Consider the following 16,776-nt stretch of genomic DNA (forward strand, 5'->3'; position numbering starts at 1 on the left):
CCGAGAAGGGGCCCACGACCGGCGATGAAGGGGGTCCCATCCCCGAGAGGCTCGCTGTTGTGGGAGATGAGGCTGCCCGCGACGGGGAGGGGACCCGCGACCGTGGTGGCTGCGGTGCGCACGCCGCGTCCGCGCTCGCACCAGTAGTGTTGGCGACGAGGTGTGCGTGAGGAGGCCCGCATCGCACGAGATCGCGGAGATGGCAACTGGTGCAGGCCCCTGCGCACGGCCGAGGAGGGTCGCGCGCCCGCTGGCCACGACGGCGGCTACGACACCGGGCTCGAGGAGGCCGAAGATGGCTGCAGAGGGGTCGTGGAATGGGCAGCGATGGCGCGGAGCCCGACGGCCTCATGGTTGCTCCTGGGTGCGGCCTGGTCTCCAATGTAGATATTAACTTCTTCCGGGGAATATGTTCTCTGTCCAGTTTCCCTCTTCCTTCAGAATCTTGTACCAATCTAGAACTTCAGAAAGGTACAGTTGCACCTTCCGATCACAAGATCCAAATGCCAGAACATTAATCCATGCATAAATGATATTGTAAACTTTGTATGATCAGGTTAACCCGTAAGCACCAATGATACTCAAATACACGGTCTCGATAGGAAGTAGGGTGTTACGTATTTTAGCGGCCCGAACATGTATAAACTCTTGTGTGATCCGACATGTACCTACACGTACCATCGAATTATCATCAACGACGTTGTCCTACATAAAAGCATCACGTGGGGGAACCCCGTGGTGCGCAGTCAGGTCATAAACATTGACAGTCGTTGAGATCTTTAGAATCAACAATTGTAGCCTGGTTGAATCGCCAAAAAGTGTGTTCACTCCTTTTTGTGCCAAAGACCAATGATCCCAATATCTCGCTCGCGAGGAAAAAGACCTTGGAGAATCTCTCTACGAGGCGTCAGACTATCTGTGATAGGTCACTAGACCGCTCGCGATAAATAACACTATCCACAATGCAGTCTTGAACTACATCTCTATAATGACACTTTGTTAGGGTCAAATAGCAACGAACCATATGACCTTCACGTGATGTGCGGGACCTTAGGTTTGGCTCTAGGAGGTGTCGGATGGTCCGTGGTAGATCATTGGACCCTCCGCAGTAGGCCATCGAATCGTCTGTGATGGCGCAAAGAGCTTCCTACATAACCTGGATCTCGCCCCCGGAGTGCCTCGTTAGGGAAAAATACTAGGATTGTCTTGGGTCGGCAGACCATCCAATATGTCTCTAAACGACGTAGAGTCGAATAGAGGTGAAGATTGATACGTGGAAACTACAACTAAAGTTATGCCACACCTACTCATAAGACATGAACGATAAATAAGGTAAATGGATTGGTTTGATTGTGGTCTCAACTGACTGTACCCCTTTATATTTACAGGAGGTCTGGACATGTTTCTAGATGAGGTCCAACATATTTCTGCAGATAGGTTAGGATAATAATGCATGGGATAAGTACTCTCGTCTGATTTAATCTGATCACGCGCGGTCCATCCAGGCTATCCCGCGGACAGTACGAAGCGCGGACCGTTTAGACCACATGACTGGACCATCCAACCGTGACCAAGTGCCAAATTTAGTGCTCAACATGAGGTCCTGTCACTCGGATCAAGATCTTATTTCCTCTGTTTCACGTCGATCTCCATTTGTTTATCATCTCTCTCAAATCCTTTTAACTTTCTCTGATCTGTTAATTCAAAGCTTAGAAGGATTTATCGTTAGATCTTCATGGGCAACACATCCATCCTTTTCCCCTTAATTTATTCATATTAATTTGGTCTATGTTAATTATATTTTTGCAATCCTAGTTATCTAGGTAGACATGGATTAAATCAAATTTGGTTCTGGTGCATAAGTAAAGTTGTTTAGATAGATTAGTTACATTTGCAGACACATGTGTTAGTGCAAACACATGTTTAGTTTTTATTATCAATTTTTGTGTACACGTAGGCGCATATATTCTATGATCAGATTATAATATTAGTAAACATTTTTATGTTCAATATATGTTAGTTTGGAATGTTATCTGTAGCTTTTATTTTATTATTTATGATGTTTAGTTTTATTAGTTATTTAGTTATCTGTACATAACCATTATTGCGGTAAACTAGCTCACGTATTTCAATTAAGGAGGTCTTTGAATACGCTAGAACTATACTAAAATTAGTTAAATACATTCGGACAATCTACTTAATAATTTAGTTATTAACTATTTTTAGCAAAATAGGTAATGGTTAGCTAATTAATTCAACTGGCAATTTTTTAATCAACTAACTATTAGTTTAGTACATTCAAACATCCAATATATTAAAAAAGAGGTATGTTGCTTCTGCACATGACAACCAATATATTTTATTCTTGTTGCTTGCATCTTGCATTTGGTGTATCTCTGCTTCGTTCGTCAATATTTTGGTTTTTTGGTGGAGTTAAAGCTCCGACGTTTACAACTTCTCATGATACATAAAAACGGGTGAAATGTCTTCATCTTTTTTTCCTATTTTCTTTTTCCTTCCTTTATTTTTTGTCTGAATCTATCTGTTTTATGTTACCATCTTCCTCCTCCCCTGATCTATGTGCTATCTAATCCAGATCCTAACAAAAGCGGCAGTTTTTACATTTCTACGTGCTATCTAATCCAGATCCTAACAATGTGCATATGATGATAACTAAGCTCTACATAGTTTTTTGTAAAAAGGAAAAAAACTACCACTTAACTCTACGGCATCTGCAGGTCTAACAAAATCGTTAGTTCTTGTCTTTGTGCATGGCACCGGCAACTAGGTCCATCATAGCGCGATAACCGGTAGATGAGATGAGCTTGCTAGGACGCGTGATCGACGACGCCACGCGCACAACGACGACCTCGCCGGGGACTAGCTACGCCTCGGCGACCAGCTGTTGTAGCGCGTCCCTCGACGCCAGCACGTCCCTCCCGACGATGAACGGGTGAGCGAGAAGCTCTGCCACGGACGCCCTCCTGCAGTAGTCTTTGTGCAGGCACGCAGAGATGAAGCTCCGAAGCTCCGGTGACGCCGCGCCGTCGGGCAGCGCAGGCGGCTCGCCGAAGCAGATGGCGCACATGAGCGCCGCCCAGTTGGGTTGCTGCCCGGCGGGAAGCAGGGGGTAGCGGCCCATGAGGAGCTCCAGGACAGTGACCCCGAGGCTCCAGACGTCGGCGGCGCAGGGGTCGTAGTGCCCGCCGTGCGCCTCCGGGTCGAAGCGCTCCGGGCTCATGTACGCGGCGGTGCCCACGTACGACGTGCAGTGGTCGCCAGATCGGGAGAGCACCCTGGCGATGCCGAAGTCGGCGACCTTGATCTCGCCGGCCGCGGTGGCGAGCAGGTTCGACGGCTTGACGTCGAGGTGCACGACGCGGCGGGCGTGGAGGTAGGCCAGCCCGGAGAGCGCCTGCGCCGCCACCTCCGCGAGCGCGGCCTCCGCGAACGCCCCGCGCCGGCGGCTGACCGCGTCGAGGGACCCGCCGTCCACCAGCTCGAGGAGAAGGGCCACGTCGCCGGCGGAGCAGCTGGCCGGCAAGACGGCGTGGCACCGGACGACGAACGGCGAGGCGAGGCGGCCCAGGATGTCAGCCTCGGCGCCGGCGTCCTCGTGCAGGACCTTGAGCGCGTAGAGCGCGCACGTCTCGCGGTGGCGCACCTTGTACACGGTGCCGCCGTTCCCGCGGCCCAGGACGGCGAGCCTGTCGAAGTCGGCGAGGCGGAACTGGGTCGACCGTGCGAGCGGAGTCGAGGCCGGCTCCGGCGCGGCCACAGGAGGGTTGGCGTGGCGGGAGGACGGCTCCTGGGCGGCGGGACGGGAGGGGACGTTCAGCGAGAGATGGAACGGCGGAAGTCTCTTGTTTCTTGCGATAGCCTTGGTCGAGCTTGGAGGGTTGGCGTGGCGGAAGGACGACTCCTGGACGGCGGGACGGGAGGGGACGTTCAGCGAGAGGTGGAATGGCGGAAGTCTCTCGTCTCCTGCGAGAGCCATGAATGATCGAGCGATGGTCTGATCGCTAGCCGGCTACTTATTTATACATCTGCCGTTGAGTCATTATCTGTGTTTGTAGCTTTGACCAATCTGTGATGTATTGATTGTGTAATTATCTTGAATAAAATCTAGAACTAGAAGGTGATGCTTCGATCGGACTTAGCATGAATTTGTTATTGGTGGACCATAGTTGAAAACAGCCGGTTTCCTTAATATATTTGTGGGCTCTGGTTCGTAAGGGGTGGCTGGGATTTTCTCGTGAAGACTTGCCACGAGCCCACGAGTGTCTCCCATGCATATGCATGGCATATAATAAAACCGTCACGTGCTTAATTGATCTGGAGAGGTAGGTACCGCCCATCATAGATTAACAAGCATTTTTTTAATTAAACGAAATAGCGGCAAAATACTTGTAACTAGGCAAAAGAATATTGAGGTGTACCGGCGCCAATTGTCATGTTAGGCGTTTATTAGAACAAAAGCGGGAGATATGAGAGCTCGCCTGTGTGTGAACACCAACTAATCAAGCAAGCGGTTCTCTATTATGACCAGAGGGTTTAAAAGTATTAGGTAGCGACGTCTTTAGCTGAAAGAATGTCGGCCAACGTGTGCGATCAGCCGTGCCCCATGTTACACCTGCTAAGACCCTGCTTGTTTTAAATTATAATCTATTCAGATTATATAATTCGGCGTAAATAATTTGATAAATAAATAAACATCTAGATTATAGATGCAGATTATATAATTTAATGCCTAGATTACTATAATTTCATAATCTCATCAAGAGAAGCTTATTTGGAATTATTTTTAGCAAAAGACCCATTACCCATAATTATGGTCATCCTCATCATTATAAGGATCATTTGCATCTTAATTTCAATTGGGAAATATACACATGCACTAAAATTTCTACGCTCTCGCTTGTTCCCACGGACCATCCGGTGCACTCCTAAATAGTTCATGAGAACATGTTCACATACTTCTTTTTCATGAACTCAATGTACCTGGAAGCTCCATGTTTCATTTTGATAATTGAGACAAGTAGTGGACTAACTATTTTAATTGCTAAGTGTGTGGTTAGGATTGGTTAGGCCCACACCAAGTTGGAGAGCAAGGTTTCAAAATGGCTGAACAATCCAGTTTGAGCAAGCTTTCACTTAAAAATAAGAAAGAGAAAAACCAAAATCCAAGTTGTGAAGACAAAGATATAGATGTAATTTTGGTTTATAGAAGAAGATACGACATAGTTGATAGCATCGAAGCCCCTAGTTAGATTTTGATAATTAATGACAACTTTAGATTATCATGACTAACATGTATTTTAAAGAGACAAATTAAGTTAGGTCATTGTCGCAGAGAAAACTCCAACCGGGTGGCGGAATGCACCCGTCTAATCCTAAGAACATGGACAATCTAGGGTTTGTCTGATGAGATGGACGAACACAAGAACACACGAGTGTTTAGAATGGTTCGGACCATTTGTGTAATACCCTACTCCACTTGTGAGTTGTATTGTATAGAGCTTGAGAAAGCCTGGGACTGGTTAGAGATGCCTTCGTGGGGATTCAAGTGAGTATGTCCCGTCCCCGAGTACCTAGATGGGCTCGAGTCCGGTGTGGCACGTGTCCCCCTTGGCTACGCAAGTGTCCTCCCTTTTATATACGCAAGTGTCCTCCCTTTTATAGACTAAGGGGAGCACGTACAAGGGAGCTAGGTCTCGATAGGTGGGCATATAAATACAATAATATGAAGTGTGAAACATTGGATAAGGTTGGTTGACCAAGGTCTTCTCCCACGGTGGGTACGAATCTTCTCTTGGTCATCACGCGTGCTCCTCTGGCCAGACTTGCTTTCATCCTGTCTTGTCAGTGTGTGGGTGAAGGCTCTTGCGTAGGCTGGCTCATTGACTTGCTTAGGGAAGTAGGTGGACAGTGTTGTCCTGTCCCCTCTGACTATCTTTTCGCCTGGTGATGTAGTGGGAACAACGAGGGTCATGATGGGAGTTACCCACGCGCGACGCAGTTGGTCAATGGTCTTTGCCTTGGTAACATGTGGGTTATTGGCGCGCCCAAGGCCTTTCATACTACACATGTCATCCACATTTAATATGGGTCGCACGCTACCAGCCCTTAGTGTGGATAGGTGCACATCCTGCCCATATTTAATGCGGGTGGCCCCTGTGTTGGAGGCTCGTGTCAAGCAACGTCTGGCAACTTCTGCGATATGCCTCGGGCCACGTGGCAGCACCGCACCCTCGCCTTGGCGAAGAGCAGTGGTTGCGAGCGCATGCAGACGTGGCAGTTCTAGACCACCCTTGGTCGGGGGACTAGATGGCACTTATGGAGGTCTAGGTACCATCTTTGATGCCCTAAACACGTGGCGGCATCGAACCTCCCCTAGTTGGAGGTCCGGATACCACACGTAGGGGTCCGATACCGTCCCCCGAGGATCCGACCCCATACTATAGATGTTGAGCAATCCAACTGATGGGGTGCATGATGGCGCTGGTGGCACAGAGGCTAGTGGCCCCATCGAGCCCAAACTCTAAGTTGCAGTAGACTGTTTGTCATCCTATGGCTACGGATAGCCACAAGCGTCCCGCATAGACCCAATAGGAGGGGGTACCCCATATTTGGGGTACTGATAGAGGCCCTAGGCCCACCTCAGGTAAGGTGGCGAACCCGCAGGTGGGGCCATACCTGCACCGTGCTCCAAGCATGCTGGTCCTATGCATCAGCTCCGTGTCTGCGACATCCATGTCTAGTGGTTCTGAAAGTCGCCTAGAGGGGGGGTGAATAGGGCGAATCTGAAATTTACAAACTTAAGCACAACTACAAGCTGGGGTTAGCGTTAGAAATATAGACGAGTCTGAAAGAGAGGGCGAAAACAAATCACAAGCAAATAAGGCGGATGACACGATGATTTGTTTTACTGAGGTTTGGTTCTTGCAAACCTACTCCCCGTTGAGGTGGTCACAAAGATCGGGTCTCTTTCAACCCTTTCCCTCTCTCAAACGGTCACTTAGACCGAGTGAGCTTCTCTTCTCAATCAAACGGGACACTAAGTCCCCACAAGGACCACCACACAATTGGTGTCTCTTGTTTTGGTTACAATTGAGTTGGAATCAAGAAAGAACGAAGAAGAAAAGCAATCCAAGCGCAAGAGCTCAAATGAACATAAGTCTCTCTCTCACTAGTCACTATTTGATTGGAATGATCTTTGGACTTGGGGGAGGATTTGATCTCTTTGATTGTGTCTTGTATTGAATGTTATAGCTCTTGTAAGGTGTTTGAAGGCTGAAAACTTGGATGCAATGAATGGTAGGTGGTTGGGGGTATTTATAGCCCCAACCACCAAAGGAGCCGTTGGTGGAGGCTGCTGTCGCATGGCGCACCGGACACTGTCCGGTGCGCCAGCCACGTCACCGGCCGTTGGATTCTGACCGTTGGAGCTTCTGACATCTGGGCCACCGGACAGTCACTGTTCACTGTCCGGTGCGCCTTCTGGCGTTGCTCTGACTTCTGCGCGCACTGTAGCGCATTAATTGCTCTTTGCAGACGACCGTTGGCGCTGTGTAGCCGTTACTCCGCTGGCACACCGGACAGTCCGGTGAATTATAGCGGAGTGGCTCCCAGAATTCCCGAAGGTGGCAAGTTCGGAGTCGGGTTCCCTGGTGCACCGGACACTGTCCGGTGGCACACCGGACAGTCCGGTGCGCCAGACCAGGGGACACTTCGGTTGTCTTTTGCTCTTTTTATTTGAACCCTTTCTTGGTCTTTTTATTGGTTTGTTGTGAACCTTTGGCACCTGTAAAACTTATAGTCTAGAGCAAACTAGTTAGTCCAATTATTTGTGTTGGATAATACAACCACCAAAATCAATTAGGAAAAGGTGTAAGCCTATTTCCCTTTCAATCTCCCCCTTTTTGGTGATTGATGCCAACACAAACCAAAGCAAATGTATAAGTGCATAATTGAACTAGTTTGAAAAATGTAAGTGCAAAGGTTACTTAGAATTGAACCAATATATTCTCATAAGATATGCATGGATGCTTTCTTCTATTTTAACATTTTGGACCACGCTTGCACCACATGTTTTGTTTTTGTAAACTCTTTTGGAAATTCTTTTTCAAAGTTTTTTTGCAAATAGTCAAAGATATATGAATAAGATTTTGAGAAGCATTTTCAAGATTTTGAAATTTTCTCCCCATGTTTCAAATACTTTTCCTTTGACTAAACAAAACTCCCCCTTAATGAAATCCTCCTCTTAGTGTTCAAGAGGGTTTTATATATTAATTTTGAAGAGGGGTATACCAATTTGAAAATGTATCAAAATAAGATACCAATTTGAAATTCTTTAAAAACATACAAATTGAAAGGCTACAATTTTTGAAATTGGTGGTGGTGCGGTCCTTTTGCTTTGGGCTAATACTTTCTCCCCCTTTGGCATGAATCGCCAAAAACGGATACTTGTGAGTGAAATATAAGCCCTTGTAACTACTTTCTCCCCCTATGGTAAATAACATATGAGTGAAGATTATACCAAGGTTGGAGAGTGATGCGGAGCGACGGCGAAGGATGGATAATTCGATGGAGTGGAGTGGAAGCCTTTGTCTTTGCTGAAGACTCCAATTCCCTTTCAATCTATGACTTAGCACGAAATACACTTGAAAACCACATTAGTCATAGCACATGAAAGAGATGTGATCAAAGGTATATGAATGTGCTATATGTGCAAGGTATCAATCAAAATTCCTAGAATCAAGAATATTTAGCTCATGCCTAAGTTTTGTAAAAGTTTGCTCATCTAATGGCTTGGTAAAGATATCGGCTAATTGTTCTTTAGTGTTAATATATGCAATCTCGATATCCCCCTTTTGTTGATGATCCCTTAAAAAGTGATACCGAATGGCTATGTGTTTAGTGCGGCTATGTTCAACGGGATTATCCGCCAATCGGATTGCACTCTCATTATCACATAGAAGAGGAACTTTGGTTAATTTGTAACCATAGTCCCTAAGGGTTTACCTCATCCAAAGAAATTGCGCGCAACAATGGCCTGCGACAATATACTCGGCTTCGGCGGTAGAAAGAGCGACATAACTTTGCTTCTTTGAAGCCCAAGACACCAGAGATCTTCCCAAGAACTGGCAAGTCCCTGATGTGCTCTTTCTATTAATTTTACACCCTGCCCAATCAGCATCCGAATAACCAATTAAATCAAATGTGGATCCCCTGGGGTACCAAAGGCCAAACTTAGGAGTATAAACTAAATATCTCAAGATTCGTTTTACAGCCCTAAGGTGAACTTCCTTAGGATCAGCTTGGAATCTTGCACACATGCATACGGAAAGCATAATATCCAGTCGAGATGCACATAAGTAGAGTAAAGAACCTATCATCGACTGATATACCTTTTGATCTACGGAATTACCTTCCGTGTTGAGGTCGAGATGCCCATTAGTTCCCATGGGTGTCTTGATGGGCTTGGCATCCTTCATCCCAAACTTGGTGAGTATATCTTAAATGTACTTTGTTTGGCTAATGAAGGTGCCCTCTTGGAGTTGCTTCACTTGAAATCCTAAGAAATACTTCAACTCCCCCATCATAGACATCTCGAATTTTTGTGTCATGATCCTACTAAACTCTTCACATGTAGATTCTTTAGTAGACCCAAATATGATATCATCAACATAGATTTGGTATACAAACAAATCATTTGCAAGTGTTTTAGTAAAGAGAGTAGGATCGGCCTTTCCGACTTTGAAGCCATTAGCAATAAGAAAATCTCTTAGGCATTCATACCATGCTCTTGGGGCTTGCTTGAGCCCATAAAGCGCCTTAGAGAGTTTATATACATGGTTAGGGTACTCACTATCTTCAAAGCCGAGAGGTTGCTCAACATAGACCTCCTCCTTGATTGGTCCATTGAGGAAGGCGCTTTTCACGTCTATTTGATAAAGCTTGAAGCCATGGTAAGTAGCATAGGCAAGTAATATACGAATTGACTCAAGCCTAGCTATGGGTGCATAGATTTCTCCGAAATCCAAACCTTCGACTTGTGAATATCCCTTGGCCACAAGTCGGGCTTTGTTCCTTGTCACCACACCATGCTCATCTTGCTTGTTGCGGAAGACCCACTTGGTTCCTACAACATTGTGGTTAGGACGTGAAACTAAATGCCATACCTCATTCCTTGTGAAGTTGTTGAGCTCCTCTTGCATTGCCACCACCCAATCTGAATCCCTTAATGCATCTTCTACCCTGTATGGCTCAATAGAAGACACAAAGGAGTAATGCTCACAAAAATGAGCAACACGAGATCGAGTAGTTACCCCCTTTTGAATATCGCCGAGGATGGAGTTCATGGGGTGATCTCGTTGTATTGCTTGGTGGACTCTTGGGTGTGGCGGTCTTGGATCTTGTTCATCTTCCTTATCTTGATCATGGGCATCTCCCCCTTGATCATTGCCCTCCTCTTGAGGTGGCTCATCTTCTTGATCTTCATTTTCATCCTCTTGAGCTTGATCCTCATCTTGAGTTGGTGGAGATGCTTGCATGGAGGAAGATGGTTGATCTTGTGCTTGTGGAGGCTCTTCGGATTCCTTAGGACACACATCCCAAATGGACATGTTCCTTAGCGCGACACATGGAGCCTCTTCATCATCTAGCTCATCAAGATCAACTTGCTCTACTTGAGAGCCGTTAGTCTCATCAAACACAATGTCACAAGAAACTTCAACTAATCCAGTGGACTTGTTAAAGACTCTATATGCCCTTGTGTTTGAATCATATCCTAGTAAAAAGCCTTCTACAGCCTTAGGAGCAAATTTGGATTTTATACCTCTTTTAATAAGAATAAAGCATTTGCTACCAAAGACTCTAAAATATGAAACATTGGGCTTTTTACCGGTTAGGAGTTCATATGATGTCTTCTTGAGGATTCGGTGTAGATATAACCGGTTGATGGCGTAGCATGCGGTGTTGACCGCCTCCGCCCAAAACCGATCCGAAGTCTTGTACTCATCAAGCATGGTCCTTGCCATGTCCAATAGAGTTCTATTCTTCCTCTCCACTACACCATTTTGTTGTGGCGTGTAAGGAGAAGAGAACTCATGCTTGATGCCCTCCTCCACAAGGAAGCCTTCTATTTGTGAGTTCTTGAACTCCGTCCCGTTGTCGCTTCTAATCTTTTTGATCCTTAAGCTGAACTTATTTTGAGCCCATCTCAAGAATCCCTTTAATGCTTCTTGGGTTTGAGATTTTTCCTGCAAAAAGAACACCCAAGTGAAGCGAGAATAATCATCCACAATTACAAGACAATACTTACTCCCGCCGATGCTTATGTAAGCTATCGGGCCGAATAGGTCCATGTGGAGTAGCTCAAGCGGCCTGTCGGTCGTCATGATGTTCTTGTGTGGATGATGAACACCAACTTGCTTCCCTGCTTGACATGCACTACAAATCCTGTCTTTCTCAAAATGAACATTGGTTAGTCCCAAAATGTGCTCTCCCTTTAGAAGCTTATGAAGATTCTTCATCCCAACATGGGCTAGTCGGCGGTGCCAGAGCCAACCCATGTTAGTCTTAGCAATTAAGCAAGTGTCGAGTTCAGCTCTATCAAAATCTACTAAATATAGTTGACCCTCTAACACTCCCTTAAATGCTACTGAATCATCACTTCTTCTAAAGACAGTAACACCTATATCCGTAAAAAGACAATTGTAGCCCATTTTACATAATTGAGAAACGGAAAGCAAATTGTAATCTAAAGAATCTACAAGAAAAACATTAGAAATAGAATGGTCAGGTGATATAGCAATTTTACCCAATCCTTTGACCAAACCTTGATTTCCATCCCCGAATGTGATAGCTCTTTGGGGATCTTGGTTTTTCTCGTATGAGGAGAACATCTTCTTCTCCCCTGTCATGTGGTTTGTGCACCCTCTATCGATGATCCAACTTGAGCCCCCGGATGCATAAACCTACAAAACAAGTTTAGGCCTTGTTCTTAGGTACCCAAACGGTCTTGGGTCCTTTCACATTAGAGACAAGCACCTTGGGTACCCAAACACAAGTCTTTGACCCCTTGTGTTTGCCCCCAACATATTTGGCAACTATTTTGCCTGATTTGTTAGTAAGCACATAGGATGCATCAAAAGTCTTAAATGAAATGTTATGTTCATTTGATGCACTAGGAGTTTTCTTCTTAGGCAATTTAGCACGGGTTGATTGCCTAGAACTAGATGCCTCACTCTTATAAATAAAAGCATAATGAGAGCCAGAGTGAGACTTCTTAGAATGAATTCTCCTAATTTTATGCTCGGGATAACCGGCATGGTATAAAATGTAACCCTCGTTATCCTGAGGCATGGGAGCCTTGCCCTTAACAAAGTTAGATAATCTTTTACGAGGGGCATTAAGCTTGACATTATCTCCCCTTTGGAAGCCAATGCCATCCTTAATGCCTAGGCGTCTCCCATTATAGAGCATGCTTCTAGCAAATTTAAAATTTTCATTTTCTAAGTCATGCTCATTAATCTTAGCACTAAGTTGAGCAATGTGATCATTTTGTTTCTTAATTAAAGCTAAGTGATCATGGATAGCATCAACATTAATGTCTCTACATCTAGTGCAAATAGACATATGTTCAACTGTAGATGTAGAGGGTTTGCAAGTTTTTAATTCAACAATCTTAGCATGTAAATTATCATTTTCATCCCTAAGGTTGGAAATAGAAGCATTGCAAACATTTAACTCTTTAGCCTTAGCAATTAATTTTTCATTCTCAATCCTAAGGCTAGTAAGAGATTCATTCAACATGTCAATCTTAGCAATTAAACTATCATTATCATTTCTAAGATTAACAATTGAATCATCACAAACATTTGATTCCTCAACCTTAGCAATTAATTTGGCATTTTCATTTCTAAGGTTGGAAATAACATCATGGCAAGTGCTTAGCTCACTAGATAATTTTTTACATTTTTCTACTTCTAAAGCATAAGCATTTTTAACCTTAACATGCTTTTTGTTTTCTTTAGTTAGGAAGTCCTCTTGAGTATCCAAGAGTTCATACTTCTCATGAATAGCACTAATCAATTCATTTAATTTCTCTTTTTGTTGCATGTTAAGATTGGCAAAAAGAGTAAGCAAGTTTTCCTCATTATTACTAGAATTATCCTCATCACTAGAAGTTGCATACTTAGTGGAGGATCTTGATTTTACCTTCTTCTTCTTGCCGTCCTTTGCCATGAGGCACTTGTGGCTGACGTTGGGGAAGAGAAGTCCCTTGGTGACGGTGATGTTTGTGGCGTCCTCGTCGGAGGAGGAGTCGATGGAGCTCTAGTCGGAGTCCCACTCCCGGCAAACATGGGCATCGCCGCCCTTCTTCTTGTAGTATCTCTTCTTTTCTCTCCTCTTTCCCTTCTTGTCGTTATCCCTGTCACTATCACTAGACAAAGGGCATTTAGCGATAAAATGACCGGGCTTACCACACTTGTAGCAAACCTTCTTGGAACGGGACTTGTAATCTTTCCCCTTCCGTTGCTTGAGGATTTGGCGGAAGCTCTTGATGATGAGCGCCATCTCCTCATTGTCGAGCTTGGAGGCGTCGATGGGGACCCTACTAGGTGTAGAGTCTTCTTTCTTTTCCTCTGTTGCCTTGAATGCAATGGGTTGCACATCGGGTGTGGAGGAGGCGCCTCGCTCGATGATTTGTTTGGAGCCTTTGATCATTAGTTCAAAGCTCACAAACTTTCCTATCACTTCCTCGGGAGACATTAGTTTATATCTTGGATCACCACGAATTAATTGTACTTGAATAGGGTTAAGAAAAACAGGTGATCTAAGAATAACATTGACCATTTCATGGTCATCCCATTTGGAGCTCCCGAGGTTGCGCACTTGGTTCACCAAGGTCTTTAGCCGATTGTACATGGCTTGCGGGTCTTCTCCTTGGTTGAGCATGAACCGACCGAGCTCCCCCTCGATCGTTTCCATTTTTGTGATCTTGGTCACCTCGTCTCCTTCGTGCGCGGTCTTTAGTACGTCCCAAATCTCTTTTGCACTTTTCAACCCTTGCACCTTATTATACTCCTCCGGACTTAGAGAGGTGAGGAGTATAGTAGTTGCTTGAGAGTTGAAGTGCTCGATTTGGGCCACCTCGTCCTCATCATAATCTTCATCCCCTACGGATGGTACCTGTACTCCAAACTCAACAATATCCCAAATGCTTTTGTGTAGTGAGGTTAGGTGATATCTCATCATATCACTCCACCTAGAATAATCTTCACTGTTAAATGTCGGTGGTTTGCCTAATGGGACCGAAAGTAATGGAGTATGTCTAGGAATGCGAGAATAGCATAGGGGGATCTTACTATACTTCTTGCGCTCTTGGCGCTTAGAGGTGACGAACGCGGAGTCGGATCCCGATGTAGAGGGCGATGAAGAGTCGGTCTCGTAGTAGACCACTTTCTTCATTTTCTTCTTCTTCTTGCCACTCTTGTGCGTCCTAATGCGTGAAGGGGATCCCTCCTTCTTCTTGTTGCCGGACTACCTTGATGGAGCCTTCCCGTGGCTTGTGGTGGGATTATCGCCGGTCACCATCACCTTCTTGGCGTGATCTCCCGACATCACTTCGAGCGATTAAGCTCTAATGAAGTACCGGGCTCTGATACCAATTGAAAGTCGTCTAGAGGGGGGGGTGAATAGGGCGAATCTGAAATTTACAAACTTAAGCACAACTACAAGCCGGGGTTAGCGTTAGAAATATAGACGAGTCCGAAAGAGAGGGCGAAAACAAATCACAAGCAAATAAGGCGGATGACACGGTGATTTGTTTTACCGAGGTTCGATTCTTGCAAACCTACTCCCCGTTGACGTGGTCACAAAGACTGGGTCTCTTTCAACCCTTTCCCTCTCTCAAACGGTCACTTAAACCGAGTGAGCTTCTCTTCTCAATCAAACGGGACACTAGGTCCCCACAAGGACCACCACACAATTGGTGTCTCTTGTTTTGGTTATAATTGAGTTGGAATCAAGAAAGAATAAAGAAGAAAAGCAATCCAAGCGCAAGAGCTCAAATGAACATAAGTCTCTCTCTCACTAGTCACTATTTGATTGGAATGATCTTTGGACTTTGGAGAGGATTTGATCTCTTTGATTGTGTCTTGTATTGAATGCTATAGCTCTTGTAAGGTGTTTGAAGGCTGAAAACTTGGATGCAATGAATGGTGGGTGGTTGGGGGTATTTGTAGCCCCAACACCAAAGGAGCCGTTGGTGGAGGCTACTGTCGCATGGCGCACCGGACAGTCCGGTGCGCCAGCCACGTCATCTGGCTGTTGGATTCTGACCGTTGGAGCTTCTGACATCTAGGCCACCGGATAGTCACTGTTCACTGTCCGGTGCGCCTTCTGGCGCTGCTCTGACTTCTGCGCGCACTGTAGCGCATTAATTGCTCTTTGCAGACGACCGTTGGCGCTGTGTAGTCGTTACTCCGCTGGCACACCGGACAGTCCGGTGAATTATAGTGGAGTGGCTCCCAGAATTCCTGAAGGTGGCAAGTTCGGAGTCGGGTTCCCTGGTGCACCGAACACTGTCCGGTGGCACACCGGACAGTCCGGTGCGCCAGACCAGGGCACACTTCGGTTGTCTTTTGCTCTTTTTATTTGAACCCTTTCTTGGTCTTTTTATTGGTTTATTGTGAACCTTTGGCACCTATAAAACTTATAGTCTAGAACAAACTAGTTAGTCCAATTATTTGTGTTGGATAATTCAACCACCAAAATCAATTAGGAAAAGGTGTAAGCCTATTTCCCTTTCAGGTTCGCCTAGTGACATTTCGCCGCTGCAGCAAAGTCAAAACTGTGAGCAAAGAAGTCTTTCAAAGGTCAGCATATATGAGTTGTGCGACGTACGCTAGTAGGCTAGGTTTATAGGGATAGGCCCCTACCGGTCTGGACCTTGGATACGCGCAACCTAGTTTGAAGCCAAGAATTTCCCTCTACTTGCCCCCTAGCATAAAGGCTCTCTAGGAGGTAGTCTCAAAGGTCTGGGGCTACCTTAGACCAGAGCGTCGATCCTGAGTATGGTTTAGGATCGATGCTTAGTAGCGGACCCTCGTGATCCTTACTTTGTTGCACTCAATCTATTGAATCATGCAAGTGAATCTTGCTAAGCAGAGTTTTGGGATCCAACCCTTAATTTTGGACGGGTCTGGACTTTTAGGGATCCAGTCCGAGGTACTAAGTCAGCTACTATAGGGTGCTGGAAGGTGTAGGCTTACGGTACAGAACCAGACTAAGCAGCTACCTAGCTCCGGACCACCCCCAAGAACGTAGACCTTTCCCATGGACCTAGTCCCCAACAGTTCGATCCCTGTTCATCATCAAGGGGATCCAAAACTGAGTGATAAGTTAGTTACATAACTCAGACTTCGAGATAACAATAGAAGTGAGAATCTCGAGTGGGGGTAGAAGGAACGACATGCGTAAATTAAAGACATTGTAATTGAACCAATACATAAGGATTGAACTGAGAGCAAATTCCTCCTTTATTACTTGATACATGAGATTTGTGCGGTAAACACCAGAGAACGGGTTTATGAGGGTGGACCTCAACGAGCCAGACTGGGTTTATGAGGACAAGCCTCACCGGGCTAGACCACGAATAAATGATATCATATTACAAAGGAAGAGTTTATTCTCATGCTACCTTATGGGTAGAATGTACGAGGCCGACCTAACCATCTGAGCAAAGATGAGCGTCAGTCTCGAAGG

At 45.5% G+C, this 16,776-nt stretch overlaps 1 protein-coding gene across 1 annotated transcript; it reads right to left on the reverse strand.

Annotated features, from left to right (window-relative positions):
- Positions 1-2,884: 2,884 nt before the first annotated feature.
- On the reverse strand, positions 2,885-3,997 carry LOC103628000 (mitogen-activated protein kinase kinase 9). Its single transcript, XM_008648293.1, has one exon. The coding sequence runs from the start codon at positions 3,995-3,997 to the stop codon at positions 2,885-2,887; it is 1,113 nt and encodes a 370-aa protein (XP_008646515.1).
- Positions 3,998-16,776: the final 12,779 nt, after the last annotated feature.

Source organism: Zea mays, chromosome 5, assembly GCF_902167145.1.
Source record: "Zea mays cultivar B73 chromosome 5, Zm-B73-REFERENCE-NAM-5.0, whole genome shotgun sequence".
Taxonomy (NCBI): domain Eukaryota; kingdom Viridiplantae; phylum Streptophyta; class Magnoliopsida; order Poales; family Poaceae; genus Zea; species Zea mays.